Source organism: Aquila chrysaetos, chromosome Z (genome assembly GCF_900496995.4).
Source record: "Aquila chrysaetos chrysaetos chromosome Z, bAquChr1.4, whole genome shotgun sequence".
In the NCBI taxonomy this organism is placed as follows: domain Eukaryota; kingdom Metazoa; phylum Chordata; class Aves; order Accipitriformes; family Accipitridae; genus Aquila; species Aquila chrysaetos.
The window spans coordinates 36,143,594-36,165,326 of NC_044030.1; the positions used below are offsets into that span (position 1 = coordinate 36,143,594).

At 35.0% G+C, this 21,733-nt stretch overlaps 1 protein-coding gene across 2 annotated transcripts in view; it reads left to right on the plus strand.

The window, feature by feature from the left end:
* SLC27A6 (solute carrier family 27 member 6) overlaps positions 1 to 21,733 on the plus strand; it is a 41,050-nt gene that overhangs the window by 4,933 nt on the left and 14,384 nt on the right. The window contains exons 2-5 of one of the 2 annotated variants that reach the window (XM_030005381.1): positions 5,363 to 5,569; positions 7,571 to 7,729; positions 8,729 to 8,853; positions 19,532 to 19,726. In XM_030005381.1, the coding sequence (XP_029861241.1) occupies positions 5,363 to 5,569; positions 7,571 to 7,729; positions 8,729 to 8,853; positions 19,532 to 19,726 (686 nt within the window). The remainder of the gene's footprint in view (positions 1 to 5,362; positions 5,570 to 7,570; positions 7,730 to 8,728; positions 8,854 to 19,531; positions 19,727 to 21,733) is intronic. The other variant, XM_030005382.2, reaches the window with a different exon arrangement.

Here is a 21,733-nt window from a genome sequence, read left to right on the forward strand (position 1 = left end):
GGAGAAAAAAAAAGAAGCTGTATGCCCTTTTTCTATCAGACTGCCATCATTAGCTTACTCTAACAGCAATCTGACCTGTTTAAAAGGTATTTGTTGTTACTGCATTTGTTACAGATTATGCCACCCTTATTCATTTAAAAACTAGTGGTTAAACAGAGGAGTAAGGTACTGCTTAAAATGAAGGCACCTTTTAAGGCACTGTGTCCTTTCTAGGGAATATTTCTATTCATTGGAGTCTTGCTTGAATTAAGCATTACGTTTTTTGGACAGTACCTGTGTAACAGTAATACTATTAAACAACACTTACTATCTAGTGACCCACCAGAAATGTACAACTGGAATTTGCCAGTGCATTTATAGTGTGTTGCTACTCGGAAGAGTTCAGCTCTTAGTAGGACATGCCAGATTACCACCATGACTTCTGATGCAAGGATTCAACTGCGAAAGGATTGCGTTACTAAACTCCATGAGATTGGTTTACGTCAGTCCTGATAGCAAAGGCTATTCAGGGAGTGTAAATGCCACATGGACACATGTGGGCAGCCTGCTCTATGTGGGCCTGCTTGAGCAGGGGTGTTGGACCAAGATGACCTCCAGAGGTCCCTTCCACCCACAGCAATTCTGTGATTCTGCAATTCCTCACAGAATTACATCTCCCAGCTGTGCAAGTATTCTTTACTCTTGAGGCATCAGCAGCACTTTCTGCTGCTGCTGTGTGTTTTCTGAACAACTTGCCATCTAAGCTCAGAACCAGGGTTTATGCTGTCAGGACTAAAGTTCAGACAGAAGTGTGTCTACTTCCTGGAGAAAGAGAGTAAACAAAGGGGTTTTTGTATGTGTGAATTAAGGTCATATGGTATTATATACAAGTAGCAGTATTATCTCTCATATGTTAGTCACTGAGTGAAAAAAATAATGGATTTTATCAAACCATCTTTTCTTAACTATTTGGAATAAGAAGCTATTTAGACCTGAACATTTAGGACAAGGAAACTGTAGAAGACCTGCATAAGACACTCTTAGCTGCTTTGTTAGACACCATATCTCTGATTGCTTGCTTTTACATAGTCTGTGCCTCAGTCCCAGACAGCCTGAGTGGAAAACAGTGCCAACTGTGATTCCCAAGCTCGTTTCTGTTTTACTACCTTTATTGCCTTCAGTGGCATTTCAATATACCAACACTGATCTGAGCCACAACTGACTTGTAATTTCTATTATTATTACTTAGTGAGAGTAAGAGCTGAGTGTAAGGAGTCACTTGGGGCATCAAGTTCAGTGACAATTATTTTCTGAGGCCAGACAGTGTGGGGAAGAGTTTGGACTTGCCATAGCTTACTGAGCATATCAGCCATGGTGCACATCAAAGTTAAGCAAGAACCATTTCATACAGTTCTCCTGAGTAACTTTGTGTTCAGTACAAGTTGATCTCATAATCTGATGTATTCCTTTCATCAGTGTAGAGCTGTGTCCTTGCCAAAAGGGTGCATTGTTTCTTTGCTAGAAAATAATATAAAAAACCTTTTGTGCAACTTGCAGCCAAGCACAGTAGTTCAAAACCAACACATATTTTTCTTGCTTTCTCTAAAGATGTAACTGAGTTATGTATTCATGTGAATTTAATGTAACAGTTTCACAAACTTTTTATTGAATAATGAAGTGCTTTAAGAGCAAGAGGGGGAATAAAAAGCAAAAAAAGTGGAGAAGCATATTCATCTTGACCAATTACAGACATTTTTTTTCCCAGTAGAAGCCAAATAGTTAGCAAATGGTAAATATTCACATACAAATTATGTAAACAACGCACACAGAACTGCTGACTACATTGCCAAACTTCAGATAAACAGTCATTGCTTCCAAAACAGATAAACCAAAACCTGAATATACTTTCATAGTGTAAAAAGCAAACAAGTACTTTAGAGAAACCACAAGTTTAAATAGCTAAACTGTTTTACCATAATTGCTTTCCTATATGGTAAAGGACACATACCAGGTACCTCTAGAAATAAACTAGCTCCTCCAAGATAGCTGTTTCTTCCTGACACATGCTCAAGAAGATATGTAAAGACCAATGAGCCCTACACAACATCTGGCACAGAAGTTCTTTGTTCATGGAACAAAACATTAGTTGACTATCATCAGAATTATTCTTTGGAAATATGTTAGTACAACTGAGAGTTTTCTTCAAACACCCGATGCTCCTGTGTGTTCCAGAAGTAATTTTCAGTTTCTGGCACTTTGAATACAGCTGTTTTAAATTACCCTTTCTTATTCAGGAAATCACTTAATGTTTCTGCTGTTCTCTGCTATTTACCTAGAAATTTCTTTCAAGATAATGTATAATTACAAGCTGTTCACATATATTGTTCGAAGTACTAGATGCCTGAGCACAGAAGAAAAATCCTGTTGTATAATCTATTTATAGTTCAATAGTAGTTAAAAAACGAAGCAAGCCTTGTGCAACAGCAAAACCCATAGATTTTGTGAGTGAGTGTTTAGAGAAACAATGAACAGTGTGTATGTTTAAAGATCGATCTTAATTATTTAGAGTAAATATGTTTCATTCTACTAAAAGGGAGCTATGCCTTCCTGTAATTCTTGAATCTTAAATGATTGTGTCTGGAGTTGAAATTAATAGTTGCCATCTTCCTTCCTTTGAAAGAAGGAGAGAGGGAAAAAGAAGAGGTAAATCCTCTTTGTGACAGACTTGCACTTCATGTTACTCAAATACACAACGAACTTGGTGCACATCTTATCTAGAACTTCTGAATACTAAAAAATTAGAAATATTTGCGAATTTCTTCATGTCGTGCAGTCCTAAACAAAGATGTCTTCTGTAGAGAAGTTAAGAGTTGGTAGGTAATACAGCTTCATCCTCATCACTTTCAAAAATGTAAAAAGCAAAACAATTTAAGGAAATGCAAGAAGGAATTAATTTATCTATGGAAAATAAGGAAATGCCACAATGATCCCTTTGGGATCTGCAGTATTTTAAAAGGGTGATACTCACTAAGGGTTTTTTTGCCAAGCCTTTTGCTTGTTCAGTTAAACAATAGGTGAGATTTCATTTATAATTACACTTCAGTTACATAGCATAATTTTGCCTGATGACTTTTATTGGGCAGTTTTTCTCAGTGTTTGTACATCACATTTGTTATCTGGTAAGGACACTACATAGGATGGACAGCTGAGGCTGGTTCAAATTATTACTGGAAGTTGGAGGAGCCCAGAAATTCTTAACAATCCTTAACAATTAAGAATCCTTAATATCTTTGCTGGCACTGTAGTTGGAGCCAGTGCACCAATAAAGAATGACAGAGAATGCTGTACTCTTTTACTATTTTTGAGAACAGAAATGGAGGTCTAGCCACTTCTAATACCTGTGTTTCTTTGCTAGGTTCTGAGACTAACCTTATACCTACACAAACTATCATTAGTACATTTAGGAGACATATATGTATATATATGCATAATAAGAAGACAAAAATCAGTATTAGAAGGTAATAAGTATATAGTTATTCTGTCAGACTTGGTTTATTAATAGCTGTTTTTCATTAGAAATAATGCTGTTATATTTTCATATTTATTACTTGAAAAATATACCCTAATTTTATAATACAACAGCAAAACAGAACTGATATGCTAATGAACCTTGACTTTCAGTGCATTGGGATTTCCTGCAGATAACACTATTGTCCTTAACATTATTTTTTATTCACATTTTTTCAGTCTGTTGCTATGTATAGTGGAAGGGGACTGTACTCCAATGATTCAAACAGGAGGCTATCTATCTTTTAGATTTTCATAATTGAGTGATTCCTTCCTGAAATCATTCTACAGTGCAAGGAAGTTAGGACACAAAACTTTTAATGTCACACTCCATCAGATCTATTTGCTAAACGTTTATAAAATTTATAGAACTTGTACTCTGTAGGCTTTAGGTTTGTAAGACATATGTTTAGTTGGTGACAGTAGGCTATATCTCTGTTATAGTAATAGAGACTAGTATGTCATTCATTAAAATATATAGAGCAGCCTGTCATTAGGAAAGTAGTTTTCTGAAAGATTAAAAATCTTCAGTTATTTTGGTGTAAAATTTATGCAAGGGAGTTCTGTTAAGGGTATCCATATTTAATATTTGCAAAATTAGCTTGGCGCTGACATCAGGATTTCAAATGCTGGCCCTGGCAATGCCTCATTATGAGGTTCTGGGTGAGGCATGTCAACTTTGTTTGTTTATTCATCTGTAAAAACTGAGATAATAACATAAATTTATACTCACAGGAATATTTGCAAGATTAATTACATAGGCTGAGATCCAGCAAAGCACTTAAGTGTAAATGAGTCTTTAAGTATATGAATAGTTCTATTGAAAGTGATATTATTCCTATCCTTGAGAGTTTTCCTGGACTAGTACTTTAATGCCTGTCCAGTGTTATGAGGAAGTGACACATTGTAAAAATGCTTAGAAATATAAACATAAATACCAAATGTATTACTTAAGCATTGGCCTCTATTTGTATTTTTTCTTTTTGTTTAACCTGGGATCCTCTCTCATGGTTTCTTTCCTGATAACCCAACAAAATAGATCTTAGTTATGCTGCTGGTTTTATTTTATAAAAGTGAGTTTGTACTTATATTCAGGTGAAAGCCAATAGAATGAATGGCTTTTAGTGAATGAACATGTGATTATAAGAAAATAAAATATCTAATGTACCTAAAATAAGGTATCTAAACCATTCAAAGCACTACGTAAATAGCCATATGGTTCTTTTGCAGTGTCTGAATAAGCCACGGGCCTGTATCTTATTTCTATTCTGTGTAATTCAGGTACCTACATATATGGTACAGTTTTTTGTTTGTGTATTTGTTTTTAAATTAGTCACTTCTGTGCTTTTGAAAAAAATACTGCTTGATGAGAGATTGCTGTTGAGGGCATCGAGGCAAACCTCCACTGTAATTACCAGCTATGTATATATATGCCTTGCATCTTCAGTAGATTTCTTCATGATTTATTTGAAGTTGAAGCTTAACTACACTTCATTCTGGTCTTAGCAATGACCAAGGGTTATCCAAAATGAGGTGGGAAGCAGGAGCTAGTAATCAAGGCTCACCATTTTGCCTTGAGGGCTAGTTGACACTTAGACCGTGTGGGGTCAGCAGTATTTTTACCACATTATATCCTGTTTTCAGTGAATTTTCATTCTAGTTTGTCATTATTTTGTTGAATTTATTAATGTCCATGGAGGTGATTTTCATTCCTCTTTTGATTATAAAAAATAAAACTTTCAGAGGAAAAAATACTTTATTTGCTGATTTTGTGAAGACATAATGTAAGTAACATTATTTTATGTTAATTTTTAAGATTTGCTTGGGACACTAGAAGAAATTCTTCCTAACCTCCAGAAGGACATTAGTGTTTGGATAATGACCAAAGACTCCACTTTTCCAAGTGTGCATACCCTTTTAGACAAAATAGAGGCTGCATCTGAAGATCCTGTTCCAGTTAATCGACACTCTGCCAACAACTTCAAGTCATCTGTTTTATATATATTTACTTCAGGAACAACAGGTACATGTCTGCTAAAGAGTCTATATTTTCCTTCAGCTTTCATCTAGAAACTTGATTTTCTGAAACACTAACCTTTTGGTTCATCTTTTCATGGTAGAATATCATATTTCTCATCTAGAAGCATTATGGTAGAAAATAGCATGTTTCTTGTCAGTGACTGTTTATATTCAGTGGTTTATGGGCTTCTCTTCTGTTTTTTTCCTGCCACATTGTGCAAATACTATGAGAAGCTTTACCTCTTATTACTTCACAGCTAAGGTGTTTATAAAATGTTTTGCTCTTTTGGTGGGTTTACAATGATAATTTTATTTTGTGATCGCATACCACTGCCTATCTAATATAGCTAACATTGTATATAGAACTTCAAAAAACGATCTTCAAACAAGCAAATACACATTTGGTTTTTCTTCATTAAATCATGTTCTATGCAGGTCACTGTAAAGACAGAAAATAGGATTAAGTTACTAGCCTTTTAGTTTAGAAACAGATGGCTGAATTTATTACCAGTGCCGCAGGAGCTAGGAAGCTAAGACTTTAAAAAAACTGATCACTGACATGAAAAGCAGCATGATGTTAAGATAAGCAGATTGGCATTCCCATTCAGCTGAACACAACAGTTTTAGTCACAAGAAGATTTAAAATGAAGATGTGTTTTATTGCTTTGTTCCCTCATACAACTAATTATTTAATTTATTTGCTTTGGGTTCTGGGGTAAAATTAGGAAATAAACCTGTCAGTCTAGCGTAAAAAAATTTGGAAGTTATAAATGTTGTCAAAAGGTCAGGTATGTTTGTAATGTTGCTAATATAAATTTTGTTGAGCTTGCTGGTTAAAAGTAAGGAGTTTTAGCTAAAAAATATAGAATTCACCAGGTAGGAGGATTTTGTTCTTATAACTGCATTCAGAATATCTGTGTGAAGTCTCCAATTTTAGTTATGTAGAATTTAAAATATTTTTGAATGCTTGTATGTATTACATTAAATTACATTGGATTTCTTTTATATACTGTGTAACTAAAAGAGTAAGTTTTGTTTAGTCTGAACATATGGAATAACTAATTCTAATCTAAAGTAACTGAGCATTTTCACACTTATTTGATAAAACAAGAGCATAGTGTTGCTCCTAAAATCAATGACTAGTAAACTTAGTTACAAGGAAGAAGTATCTTGCACACTCTGTAGTCAACTGTCTGTACAGGCGGTAGGAAAAAACTTAAGACTCTGTAGAGCACTTCTTGCTATAAGTGGTTCATTGGCAACATGGGCTTATTGCCTTTTCTCTTTAGTGTGAGGGGTTTTGGAATAGCTTTGAAGTGTAGCTAGAATCTCCATAGATTACACTTCCAGTTAACAGCTCTAGTTCAGTCTTCAAATGAATGATAGCTTTGCTAGAATAAGTGAGAAAACTTTCTGAACCGTTACATTTTTTTAAATTTTTAACGGTTCTCACTGTTCATCGTCAGGACTCAGCCTGAAATTTGTGTGTGTATATGAGAATGTATATGAAGCAAGAACACATCCCCTACTTACAATAATGGGTACCGGAGTAGTAGCCCACGCTCTTGCATGTGAGTCTCTGTGTTGCTGAACAGAAATTCTGTGCTGAACCTGAAGAAACTCATTAAGAAGGACCTAACTGGAGTGGACTTTTTGCTGGATTTTTTTTTTTTTTTTTTTTAATTCTACAAGTTTTCCTAGCATTCTAAACCAAAAAGGTAGACTTAGATGTACATATCTTAGATACACACCCACTTCGTGATCTACTTTGTGTAGATCCCATACCTTTCTTAATGATGTTACAGTCACTATGACTCTTGCCTGAAAGAGATCTAGTATGATGCCTCTTTATGTTAAAGGAAGTCCCACAGTACACTAAAACTTTTGGCCCTTTGTTGGCTCTATATGGAAGAAACAATTGATTCTTTTGTGATTTTAGAGACCTTACACAGGAAAAAAAAAAAACTGAATTATCTTTATGCATGGTTTTGTGTTTTCATTACAGGTCTTCCAAAGGCCGCAGTCATCAGTCACATGCAGGTTCTTAAAGGAGCTGCTGGACTGTGGGCTTTTGGTGCTACTGCAGAAGACATCATTTATATCACTCTGCCTCTTTATCACAGTGCAGCATCTCTTCTTGGTATCGGTGGATGCATTGAATTGGGTAGGGCTCATTTCATTTAACTGTGTTGTCAATAGAGAATTAATTGTTATAAAAATGTATAAAACACACTTAGGTTCACTGCCATTAGGGAAACTAATGCTTTGCCGAAATCAAATGAATAGTCTTTTGGGAATAGCTTTGTATTTCTGTATTTTGGGGATAGAGGAGTGTTGTAATTGCAAAGGATCTCTTACAAGCTATCTTTGTGGTACTGGATAAGAATTTCTTTTATATTTAGGTAAAAAGGAGTTTAAGGACATTTGTAATATTTTGGCAGAGTGTATAATGCATTAGTGGATGTACAGACCAAGCATTGTACAGTGGAATAGAACTAAAATGTAGTTTGGTGAAATTAAAAAGACTGACAAATATATTTATAGTAAACATTCAGCTTTGTCATATATATTTAGATGATACATAACTTTTTTTTTCCATTTAATTTGTATACTGTTCTGGCATGGACAATAAAATACATATTTTACTGAGACAATGTAGGTGTCCTCAGTGACTCTCTTATAAAAGATTATTTAGAACTTGATGGCAAATTTTTCCTGCTTCTTGAATCATCAAGGACAAGTCAGAGCAAGGGAAAGATCATTCGATTATGGATTAATTCTGTCTGAATGTGCATCAATGAATACTTTCTTTGCTGAAAAATGAAGTTTCAGTGATACCCAAATTATTTGCTAATTCAGGCTGACTTTTCTGGATATTTCCAGTTAAACTCTTTTGAATAATGTTACAACAGCAACAAAGAGAAGGTGTCTTCTTGCTTGTAACCTCTTATCTATTGGTTTACTGTCTCACCGAGGAGGAGACTGGGTTCATCTCCCTTCTACCAGGTTTGAATGCATGTCTTCTAATAAATACCATATAGTTCTCTGAACAAGGCTGCTTTTAGTTCCTCTCATTTTCTGTTTTGTAGGAATAGTGAACATAGCTAGCTAAGCTGCCATATAGAGAAAATGCTTCATTTCCTTCTCTACTGTTTCCATGAAGGTGCAACCTGTGTGTTAAAAAAGAAGTTCTCAGCTAGTCAGTTTTGGAGTGACTGCAAAAAGTACAATGTGACCGTCATCCAGTACATTGGAGAACTTTGTCGTTACCTTTGCAGCCAGCCAGTGGTAAGTGGAACCACAATGATGGCTATTCATCTGTAAGTGATGTTTAAGTTTATTGTTCTTAATGTGGTTATGTTAAAAGGGAAATAAAACTGTACTCAACCTGTCCCTCTGCCTTTTTTTTGTGTGAGGTTCTTCAAATATTTGATGATCTGTAGACTGTAAAAAAAACCAAATGGCTTGATTCAGGAAGATGTTAAAGTATTAAAAGAAAATATTTTGAGACTAAAAACTGATTCAGTATCATTTGGTGAAAAAATATTTCGCAAGAGTTTCACAATGTAAGTTCAGAAAACCAGGATTACTGTTCAATGTCTTTTCAAAATTTTCAAAACTTTTTTTCTTGGCACATAAGCATATCAGAGGTCTCAAGTTTTGTAGGTCATGTTTTAGCACTGTTTTGGCTTGTGAAATGTACTTGTTTTGAGACCATCTAAACTATATTTTAAAATTTGGAAGGGGTTTTGTCTTGGTTAGCAGCTCAAAGGAAGAATGCCTTTTGTTGCAGTTAGAAAGCTATTCCAGACAGCAAAGCTAGTTTTGTTAAAGTGACATTCCTCTCTGAAACTGTGTTAGCCCTAACCTGAAAATACTTCCTTTCCCTTGGCAGTCAGTGGTGTGATGGTCTATCTATATGGTATTGAGTCCTAAGTATGCTGAACCTGTTGTAATTACCACGTGTAGCTGACTCACGTTAACTGAATTAACTCTTGATCTGGCTATTTGCTGGTATGTTTCTGTATCTACGCATTGATGATAGAGAGAGCCCAAGATGTTTAGGCAAAGCTAAATGACTAAAATTTGTTGGAATTAATTCAAGATGTATAGAATAATATAGACAGAACAGCTAAAACCTGTTGCATAGCAAACCCAGCTGACTTTCTATCCTCAAATGCTTGTGCTAAATGTGTCAAAATGAATATGAAACAAACATTCATTGTCCAGTATAAACTAAAATTCATCTTGCTAATGCTGGCAATTTCCATCCATTTAGGAGCTGCAGGTTGTCCTACTGTGTTTCAATAATAAATCCTAAATGTTACATCATACATTATCTTACGTGGTTAAGCATTTTAATAAATGGCTTTACACAGTTACTTATGATCGTAAACAGCTTTTATTTTGAATACTAAGTAAAAATAAATAACAGCTTCCAAGTACCTGTATAACATTAAGCAAAAAGAACTGTATCATCTTTTAATTTAACAAAATGTTTAGGAGAACACAGAGATTTGTGAAAATGTACAGAAGTTGGATGCAATGCAACTGTTATTTCTTTGAACATTCTCCCTTTGCCTCTATCATAATTTCATTTTGTGATTTAAAAAAAATAATCAGTGGTTTATTTCCTTTTCAGTGAATTTTACTGAAATGACTCATCTCTTAGGAAATGGTGCCAATAATTCAAATTAATTAATCTGAAAATTCTTTTCTAATGCAAGTCCTCATTTTATGATTTTTAGAATAACCTCCTCCTTAAGCAGTGTGCTAATAAATCGAAGAGAATGCAAATCAGTCTTGTTTTCCAGCAGAATAACAATTTCCATTAATATCTCAAGTTGCTGACCAGTGAATGGAAAAGGTCAGTGTTCATAAGATATTGGATTTTTTTTTTCTCCTGAAATTTTCAGAAGTATGTTTAAGTAATGTAGCAGTGAGTCCTAGATCCTGCGGCACTATCCATGCATGCCTCAGCAAAGACAATGTTCTTGAATTAAAGAGGGCATTGCTGATGTCCCAGTGACCACCACTGACTGGGATGTGAAATCAGAATAGTGATACCTTTCTCTCTCTTTCTTTTTTTTGGTGTTTGTTTGTTTGTTTGTTTGTTTTTTAACTTTTTAATAAAATAAACAAATGTTACAGGACAATGAAAAGTCAAGTTAAAGACCAAAAGGAAAATCAAAACATATGAAGGGCCTAGCTTTTCTAAATTGTGATTTTTCTTCATTGTAGACTAACATGATTTCCCCAAAGTCATATCCCTTCTGTCCAACACTTCCCAACTTTTGCTGTGTCTGCAGCCTCAGATATTATTTGTTCCCCTTTTCTGTCCTTTAACTGTACAGTTAGAGAATGGCATTTTGTTTTCCCTGTTTTATCCTGTTCAGTGTCTTAAAGCAAGAATGATAGATTAGTATACTTCATTTTCTAAACCAAACTCACTCATTTTTAAATCCTTACCAAGCCATCGTAAAGTTAAAGGAGCTGGCATGTCTAAACTCTTTGCTCTGTGAGGCTACGGGGCGGGGGGTTGGTTTTGATTTTTTTTGCTAGCTGGCTAAAGAGAACCCTAATGTACCTTATCAAGAAAAACTAAAATTACAAAATGAATCATTTTGACAGCTAGGTACTTGAAGAAAAATAGTAAGTATTTGTCATGTTAAAACTGGAAGAGAAACATGTTCACACGAATAAGTGGAAGGATTTTAAATATGTTATGCAATCCATTATTATTTTTCAAGTAGGTGAAATAATTTGCCAAGTTGTTATCTCTCTCTAAGTTTCATTAACTTAGGAGTACTGTATATACTGGCAGCATGAGAAAGATATGGCTAATACAAGTTTTAAAGCTCTGTGAAGATACTATGAGGGCAGTGTTCTCAAGGTTAGAGTCCTATAAAGCCCTTCCAATGAACATAGATTAAAACCATAACAATTATCTTAAGTGCTTCATTTGTTTCTTCAACACTAAACTTGAAATAAATGTTATATTTCTAATAGTTGGAGGCCACAGTGTGGCCTCTTATTTCACAGATTTTGAACAGAACTTTTGGCAAGTCTCTGTGGTAGCATATAGACTCTTGGCTTAGATTTCCTTATTAGTTTTGTCTTGTTTGAACTTTCTGCCTCCCACTCACAGCTCTTAAAGATCTCTTGAAGACTCTTTTGCAGTAGAATTTTTCTGAAACCTGTTCTGCATCCAGTTTGGTTTAGTAACCTGTTGTCTGGAAAGAACGTTGGTTAGAAAAGGAAGTTGTCTTTTTTCCTTACGTGTGAGTACAGGGACCTTGCATTATATGACGTTCACAGATTTTTCTGGGCTCCTAAATAAGTGAGTAATCCTTGTGCCTGCCCTCTTCCAAGCTCTTTTTCTGCAGTCTGTTCATCATAGTGAAAGTACAAGAGCCACCAATGATGGCTAGTAGCCATCAGTAGCTACAAAATGGATCCTGCTCTAAAATATTAGCATGACTACTCCAGTGAAAGAGAATATTCAGCAAATTATAACTTGGTCTTGCTGGCTGACATTGCTCAAAGTCTCTATTAACAATGATCTATGAAATTTCAGAAGTATGGCATAGTGTAGTTCCCTATTTCCTCTCTAAGCAAAGGCCTTGGCAATACTTCTTTACTAATCTGTGGATATATTTTCCTTAGAGGGTTGCAGCACATTTAAGATTTAACATTTAAAGTGTATACAAAATCTTCCTAATGCACTTGCAGATTTATTTCAAATTTGAAGTAATGAGCTATTTAAATAATACATTGCATCCTGAAGCTTTTGGAAAGATATGAATGGTAATGCAGCATCTCGTTCCTGCTTTTCTGTAAAGGAGACCTGAAACCTGAAGTGGTTTACAAACAGAGGCTAGAAATTGGTTTTATTGATCATTATGTCCTGTTTTCTACTCTTGTAAGCTGTCATACATTATGACATTAATTATATGATTTATGATACCTTGCATGAACTTGGTAAGCTCTCTATTAAAACCAGCGTTCACTTCTACTTGTAATCAAAGTCTATTTCACAATTAATTATGTCATTGCTTAGAAATTTTCTTTCAATATCTGTCCTGTTTTATGTACATTTGGTATTGAGCCAGTGTTATCCTTTGGCATCAGTAACATTTCCTATTTCCTTGGGGTTACCTCAAGTGTATAAGACCATTCAGGTTTCAGACTTTATTTTGTTAAGATGAAGCAAGCCAATCTCTCTACTAGATCCAGTTTGGCCAAGGTTTCTTTGGATGGGATTAAGCTCTCTGAAGTGACTTCAGAAAAGATGCTTAAGGATTTATTTTATTAAAACTCTTCTGTGTTAGAACAATAGTAATTTAGAAGGAGAAAACAAGGAAGTGAATGCTGCTGGGATAAGCAAACAGAATGAACACTTATTTCCCTGCTGTTGACTCAAGCGTTGCAGGAAGGGGTGTAAGAATGGGATTTATGTATGTTGGATAGCACTGTCTGCCACCTAGAAACAGCTTTCTTTGAAGGAAGGGAATTTGATAGTCAGGTAAGGGAGGAAAAATGAGTCAGCAGGCACTTCTCTACAATGCAGGTTTTACTCGACATCACATTTTATTCCCCGTTAAAGTTTAGCTCAATTTATGTTCAGTACTGGAAATTGTTATTTCTCTTATCATTAAAATGTAGAGTGGAAATTTGTCAAGCCCCTTGCAGATTTTCAACATAAACGTTTTATTAAATACCCCAAACCAGTAATGTGTCACAGTTACAGATAACCACATCTGTACCATCCATTTGAAGTCTCTGAATAATCTCTATATGTCATTACAATTTTATTTACTGGGGGGAATTTTGCAATTTATTTATTATTATTGGTTTTTTTTTTTTAAAAAATCTGCAACCACTTGTGTATGTCATAAGCAGACATCATTCTTAATCGAACTTGTTACTGACTTACTACAGTATTAACAGTGCCTAAAAGGAGAATCGAACACTGTTTGTATATGCAGTTAGAGAAAATAGAATTTTTAGACTAAGGACCTATTCAGCACATCTGAAATGAAGCTTAGAAATGGACCTGGGATTTAGAAGCTTGTATTTTTTGCCTCCAGACTGTATCAGTTGATCTAATAAAAAATACACTGTATATCACAACAAACTTTGTGCTTTAAACTGTCATGACTACAACAACAGTATTATTTTAAAAAAGTGGGTTTCAAAGCAGATTATAATCCCGTCCATTTTGGCTACTGCCTTTTGCTATTTAAATGTACTGGCATACCTCTCTTGGACTCCATCCACACAATGATTCTGTGTCTATTTTCTCATTCTTCCCACTAGTAATGGTAATGGTTTTCAGGTTTTCTTCCTGAAAAAGTCTTCTGTAATGTTTGCAGAGTTCCTTTGGCCTTAGGAAGCATTGGTTTTCCATACCCAAAACAGCACTGAAGGCTAGTTGTGATGTCAGCTACTGGTTCCAGCATGGTGGCTCAAGCCTTTTCTGAGTCTTTAAGAGGTCATATAACATGACCAATTTCCTTCCTTCCAGCTTCTTTTCCTAGATACTCATCTTTTGGGTTAAGCTAGTGGAGATGCAGAAAATGTCCTGGTAGTGAAGCCTAGAAATCTCAATCATACTTTCACAAAGTAAAGCTTCATATTGCTCACAGAATACTGTGTGCAATATGGACCACAAGAAATAATCTATGCATGCTTTAATTCTCTGAATTCTTCCTATTAGAAGAGCTAAAGGAAGAAAACTCCTGTTATAATCTAATCTATTAGATTATCAGGAGATTGATTAATGAAAGCATGGTGAGAGTGGCTTTACTAAATAGCAACCCACCAGTTCCTGAACTGGAAGGATGTGTCCTGTTCCTAGAATTCCTGTTCCTTTCTTATGGTGCCTGTGTTCAGTACTCTTCCTGCTTTATTGTACTTGTATTTTTAAATTTGGGTATGTATTTTGCTCAAAAAATCTAGTTACAATTTATAATTAAGCATTACTGAAAAGTGAATGTAAGCATGCATCTTGAAGAATTTATTACATCTGTCATAATCATGGCAGTAGGATATCTCTCATCTTACAGTGTCCCTACTAATTCCCTGATGCCCCTTTTTTCACGGCTAATGTGTCAATAGAGAACTGGTGAATGTGTTGTTAAACTCATTCCTTTTAAATACAGGAATGTAAATCCTGTGTGGTCTGTCCATCATATTTTATATTTAACAGATGTTTGCATTTCTCAGGCCCTGAGATTGCTTTTAGTTTCATCAAGGCCATAATACAGGAAACATTTCATTCCTCCTTTGTTTGAAGTTGCCTTTGCTTCTTTCCATTTGGCTTTTCCTGCTGCAGAAATGCTAAAAGTAAGACAATGAATCTGTTTTCTTGTATTCTTTTAAAGCAACTGCTAAGTACATTTTTATATAGCTACAGTCATGAATCCTTCCTGCACCAATTAGTACACTGTAGATGGCCCTTTAAAAGGCATTTCTTTTATCAACAACTTAATCATGTAGATAGTCCACATAGTTTACAAAGAACACTTAAGGAGGAAAGACTGGCAGATGAAAAATCCCAGGAATGTGGTATTTAGTGTAATAAGGCAGATCTTGACTTGTCAATTGATTACTATACAAATGAAACAAGCACTCAAAATGGAGAAACAGTGTGTCAGAAACTGATTTATGATGTATGCAGATATTTGGTATACGGTTCAATGGTCTTAGCAGAATGAACTGAAGAAAAGTCCAGGTGTAAACTAAGAACAGTTCTTGCTTATTAATGCTTCAAAAAGGCATTGAAAAAAATGTTTCATCTTTACTGTTAGAAATAAGTGGTTTTAGACTGAATCCCCATTTTATTTCAGAATCACTCTGTAGGAAAATAAAATCACAGTGCAGGAAAATAAAGAAATAGACATTTTTAAAAACCTCAGAAAGATGTTCTAACATTCTGTTATTCTAAAATCCATCTTCCTAATTATCTATAGAGAACTATTAATCACATTCAGAAACACAAAGCATGAGCAAATTATCACAGGACACACATTATTTGAATTTATTTGTGATAGTTGACCAGGGCAAGGCACTGGAGTCCTTCGTAAATGAGATATTGTGAGGAAATACAGCTTTTAGTGAAGGAAGTGTTAATTAAGTACTATGCTGTTGCAGCAGGCTAAGAATACACATGCAGACAATTGCTGCATACCAACTGTTGCAGGGTAACTGGCTGACATGCCACAGCTCGTTCAGGTGTCAGGAACAGCACAGGGATAGCAGAGCTTATCTCCCAGAAGAGATGTGTACTAGGTGACTCCTTGGAATTCCTCCTACTCCTATCATTCTATCTACTGTACCGAAGGGAAGCTAGTTGATGAAATGCTGTCTCAATGTGGCAGAAATTCAAAGTATGACTGTTTGGTACCACAGCCTGTTTAAAGCATAAGTTCCTGCATATTTATTTCCGTTTTCATACATTAGGACACCCTAAGTGTGCATCACTCAACCATGTTTCTAGAATTTGTTGGAATTATCATCCCTTTTCTTTCCCTTCTCTTATTTATTGCATTTTGTTTACTGCATAAGTTTTTGGCCATGGTGCCCATGGATACCAACATGCCTGCCCTAGAGTTGGACGCTGGCATTGATTGGGACAATAATACAGATGGTGAATATGTAGGTCAAGTCATGAAAAAGCTGATAAAATGGCTAACTCCATTTTATTTACTGTGGCTCGCTTTCCACTGGAAGGTAGTTACACATAAAGATAACATAAATTAATGTCCTGTATTAGTTATAAAAAAGTTTAGGTAAAAATATGTTAAAAATAGCTATATGAATTTACTCACATGTAAAACTAACGTGAATTACCACTGTTGAAAGTTTCCCTCATTATAATCATTCTGTTCATACTTATTAAACTGGCCGGGAGATTAAATTACATATAGTTTCCATTCCTATAGTTGAAAGACTGCTAAATGCATGACATTTTTAATGTGTTTTCCCCAGAAAGCCCTGCAGTACCCTTCAGGGAGTCTTATATCAACAGATGGGTACAACTGTGATGGAGCTGACTAAATCACAAATATGACAGTTGCAGAAAATTTACCTTAGCTGTGAAGAAGTGAATTACTGCCCTCTCTTTTAAGAAAATTTGCTTTCTGTGGATCAGTTCTTGATGACATCATACACCTTCTTTGTATTTTTGCAAAAGGGCTGAATGCCTTAAGAGAATACTTCCTAAAGTGAGATAGTCCTACATTGTATTGTTGATAGGTGTTAACATTGCAAGTACAGCAGAATTCTGAGCTGTCAGGTTTACTCTGCGTCTTTTCCACTAGAGAAACAACTTTGTGCTGTAGTAATATAAACCAGCTAAAATCACATGAGGAATTGAAAGTATTGATGTAACTGCACTTATAAATGATGCTGTATTTGTCCTTTTGGAGAAAATCCATAATCCATGTGGGCCATTGTTTTCTGGTTCATCCTAATTTGTGTCTTTTCAGCAAACAGCCATCAATGCTTTTATTTTTCTTGAAGTATAAATAATAGAAGCAAACTCACCTGCTTATTAACCTGGTCTGTAGAGATTTTGAATGTTCCTAGCCTGATCAATGACCCAATTAATTAGTGTGTGTATATATATGCACATATTTGTCTCTTCTGTTCATTGTGCAACAAAGGATTACTGTGAAAGAATCTCTTGGACTGTTTTTCCTATCTTAGCAGAGGCAGTACATTTGAATAATTAAGTGGTGTCAGCAAGGGGTAACTGCAGTTCAGTTACCAACACATTAATTTCAGTTTAACAATGAAACTGTAAGGAAAATAACCTACTTTGAAAAGTTTTAAGTTGAACTGACTGGAATATTCTAAAGATGGTCGACAGTTTTCTGGGGGAAGAAAAAGAATTAGAAGCTTCCCTGACAAAGTTCAAAGTAGCACTGAAACACTTTCTCTTAAAAAAATGAATACTTTTGTTGTTCATTGATGGTATAGTGATTTTGAATGTGTAATGTAACAGACCTTATTATTTCAGATATATGAATATCTACACTGTTGCATTGTGATATTGCATCTGAAGTTGAAAAAACAAACCACACCAAAAATTACATCTGTGGGCAATTTTTAGACACTTTGTTACAGGCTACGGCCATGGTCAGTTTCATTGTACTATGATGTAATGCAGCACTTCCTAATAATGATTTAGCATGAAGTCAGTGAAGTATGTGCTTGTGTGTTTAGAAATGACTTTTCAATCTAAAGTGAGGTAGGAGAGGAGAAGGGAAAAGAGAAGAATTGGGTGGTTGTAAAAACAGAATGGTTAGTGACTGAGGGAGGCTGGTGAGTGATGGAGGTTTGAGGTAAAATAGCAGGATTGTAGTCTGCCAAGAGCTGTCTGCATCTAGTGAAATAGGTGAGTCCCTTGCTGAATCATCCCAGCAAGAGAACTTAATTTCCAGAAGAAAGACTGTGAAAGTCAATAAAGTAATTTATCGTTCTATGAGTTACTGGTTTTGAAGAAGGAAGAAGAAAACTTACTTAGTCTTTGTGATTTAGAGGAGGAACTTAAAACTTCACTGTGCTTGCAGTTTTTGTTACAGAAGTGAGAATTCATGATCCTCATGAAAAATTGAGTTTGGCCAAAGCATAAGCCTCTGAGGAACGCTCCTGTCTATGTACTCAGCAGAAGCTTCACTTGTTTTTAACATCCGAAATATATAAAGATTCCTGTTTCAGTCAGCTGACCAGATCTCTTTGCAGAAATGATTTGCTGTGATTTTATGCCAGATTAAAGGTGCTAAAATGCATTTTCACTATAAAGACATACCTAATTCATGCTGGATTAGAGTTGGGAGGGGAAAAGGAAATAGAATAGAATAGAAGAACAGAAAACAGAGACTATCTGCTTTCTTTAGTATATGTATGTGGATGTGTGTGTATACATATATATACACACACACATAAATATATAAAGAGTGTGAATATGTGCATATATGCACATATGTATAGAGGTGTTTGTATACGTTTGTGTAAGTGTACATATATAGAGGTATATACAGACAGTGTTGCAGTACCAGAGTGCTCTGCAGTTTTAAATGTATAGGGTAACAAACTGTACCTATATTTATTTTGTGCTGTCTCACTTCTGGGGCATTCTGCATTGCTACTTGCACTGATTAAAAAGGGAGTCTTATTTTAATATGGGTGTAACTTAAAAAAAAACCAACAAAACCATGCAACATTTTAGACTTTTTGCCTTCTGATACTTCAACTTCAATCTGATTGTGTTTTAAAGGTGCTCCATGCAATTGCAAGTTTGGAGAATGTATTCATGAAATTAGAGTCTCACTGAACTGGATGAACACATATTATTGTGTTTCTTGTAATAAAACATGGGTGTTGACAACAGTAAAGACTCAAGATCACCAAGAAGTAATGTATTCCAAGTAACATTGAACAAAGCCTTGCAAGTCTTAATATTGAAAGAAATACAGAAGACAACTTGTATGCAATGTGTGGGAATGATCAGATATTACAAATGTGTGAAATCTGATTGTTTCTTATAATCAGTCTGAAGACACAAGAAAGTAACTATTAATGTCTGCTGACTTTAATCCCTTGACAGAAATAATTCCTGCATTTCTCTGTTCTTCCCGGTTTTCTAATTCCTCTGAGTGGAAACAGGCTGAGATGATACAACTTTTAAAATATGGAAGCATTTATATAAATTAATGCAGCCTTTATTCAGGAAATAACTTGCTTGCTCAACAAGGTAATAGGTTTTTGATTGCAGTTTTCTACACTCTACCTGTAGGAGAGCTATGGAGCTTTCTTCAACTTCTGAATTGTTGGGGGTTTTTTTGTTGTTTATACTTGATGTATTTAAAGAAGGTAGATTTTCCCCACGATATATGCAACAATCAAATACAGTTATCAGTATATTATATTTTAAATTATTTTTTTCTTTTTTTAACAGAAGGAAGGAGAAAAAAATCACAAGGTCCGACTAGCAGTTGGGAATGGAGTAAGAAGTGATGTATGGAGAGAATTTTTAGATAGGTTTGGTGCTGTTAAAATCTGTGAGTTTTATGGTGCTACTGAAGGAAACATTTGTTTCATGAACCACACAGGAAAAATTGGATCTGTTGGACGCACCAATTTCTTTTATAAGGTGACTATTTATTTACGTTGCACTTTGTAAATAGGAATACTGAAGGTAAATGTGTTTCTCAGTTTGACTACAGGACATGGGGCTGCAGTCATAAGTCCAAGGTAAATTTTCTAACTTAGTTATTGCAAGTTTAATTGAGCCTCTGTAAAATTGTGGCTGCCAAAGTACTGCAGATAGTGCTTAGCACCCAAGCCAGTTATACTTTCAGCAGTAATACCTGTTTTTTTCTTGAAGTTCACAAGAGTCAAAAAGATCTTGCCTCTCTTTTGACAGTTGAGTAAGTTCCAAGTATCATTTCAAAGCTCTACTATATTAAAGGACAAAAGAGGAAGTCGGATTTGTTTTAATACCTAAGAACTCATATTCTGTGAAATAAACATACAAGTGTCCTGTTCTGACTTAGCGTTCTACAGATTATATTTAGAGCTGTTTTCAAAGAGTATATTTATATCACATAGTGCTATGTAAATATTTGGCATAAATACGAATTGATAGTAATTAAAATAAAGTAACATATAGGCAGATATAACTTTAACAGATATTTTATACCTAGGTGCAATTAAACATAAGCAACTCAAACTACTCTGCATCTAGTCTGTATCATTATTCAGAAGTCTCAAAGATAACACAATACAAATATAATCACTGTTGAGTAATTGTGACAGACAATACTTGCCAAGGGCATTTAATTTAAAAATTCTATGCCCTTTTATCTACCAAGTCTGCTATATTTAATTGGTTTGTACTAGGTTACTAAAACTAGAAAAAACATACATTTTTTTTCACTCCTTGTTCAATAGTCTCTGGTTTTTACTTCATCAGCTTTGACAATGGAAGTTATATGTCTTGGGAAAGAGGACTCCATATTATTTATATCATGTATGGTGGCTTTTCCTTCATCCTTCTGAGTAAATGAAGAAGAATTTATTTCAGCTTGAAATGCACAGATAGGTTTTTCCCTTTGCATCCTATTAATACCATCTCTTAAATGGTTTGAGAAGTCAGTAAGTAACGTGTTCCAAGCTTTAGCTAACAATATGAAAGATTATTTGGCAAGGCTTTCTAGCAAGGAGACTAGATATTTAGCATTTTGTTGTTATTTACACCACTTTTTAATCTTCTTGAAATAAATAGGACTACACACATTGCCTAGAATTTGCAAATTAACTGAGATATGTATCTATACTGAGATACCTATCTATATATACAAATCCTGCTGACTTAAGTGGCATTTGTCCTCCTGAGGAAAACCAATAGTAAAATGTCCTGACAAAACTTTTTTTCAGAGAATGATGCAAAAATATTGTTTGGAAATGTATCGGAGGTATCTTCTGATGACATGCAGATAGGTTTCTAGGCAGCATATGTTCCAGGGTCCACTACTTCAATACAGCATCACCACATTATGATCACTGCAGACTACTTTACAACTTGGGGCCAGAGGAATTCTTCATTTCTGGGATGCGAACCCAGGCTGCAGGGAGGAACCTGGAAACACTCAGAAAAACACCACAAGAGCTAGTGTGTTTTTCAGAAACTGTTGAGAGCTCAGGAATTGAAGCAGACCGACTCTGCTGATTCTCTCTTCTACATGACTGATGCTCTGTAGCATGCATGGTGGACATCTGGTGCTGATGGATGGCTCTAGAAGGGTACAGATCCACTACAGGAAATCTGGAATCTGGAATTTAGGAGCAGTAGGTGAAGCAGGAACCTTAGAGCTGATGTTAATTTTTGTTTCAGAGCTTTCTAAGCCACATGCTTTAATTATTTTAAACTTTTTTTTTTTAATCTTCTGAAATTTTACATTTGTTCCAAACCTGAGTAAACTTGGTTTCAGTATTTCAGAACTTTTAGACAGTTTTGTCATAAGTCATTAACCCTTTGGAAATACCATTTAAAGGTTACAGCAGGTAAAGGATTAGACTTGAAATTACCTATTTATTGGTTTAATTATCTGTGGTTTTAATCAAGTAGTGTGGGGCTTTTGCATGTATTAATAGTGGC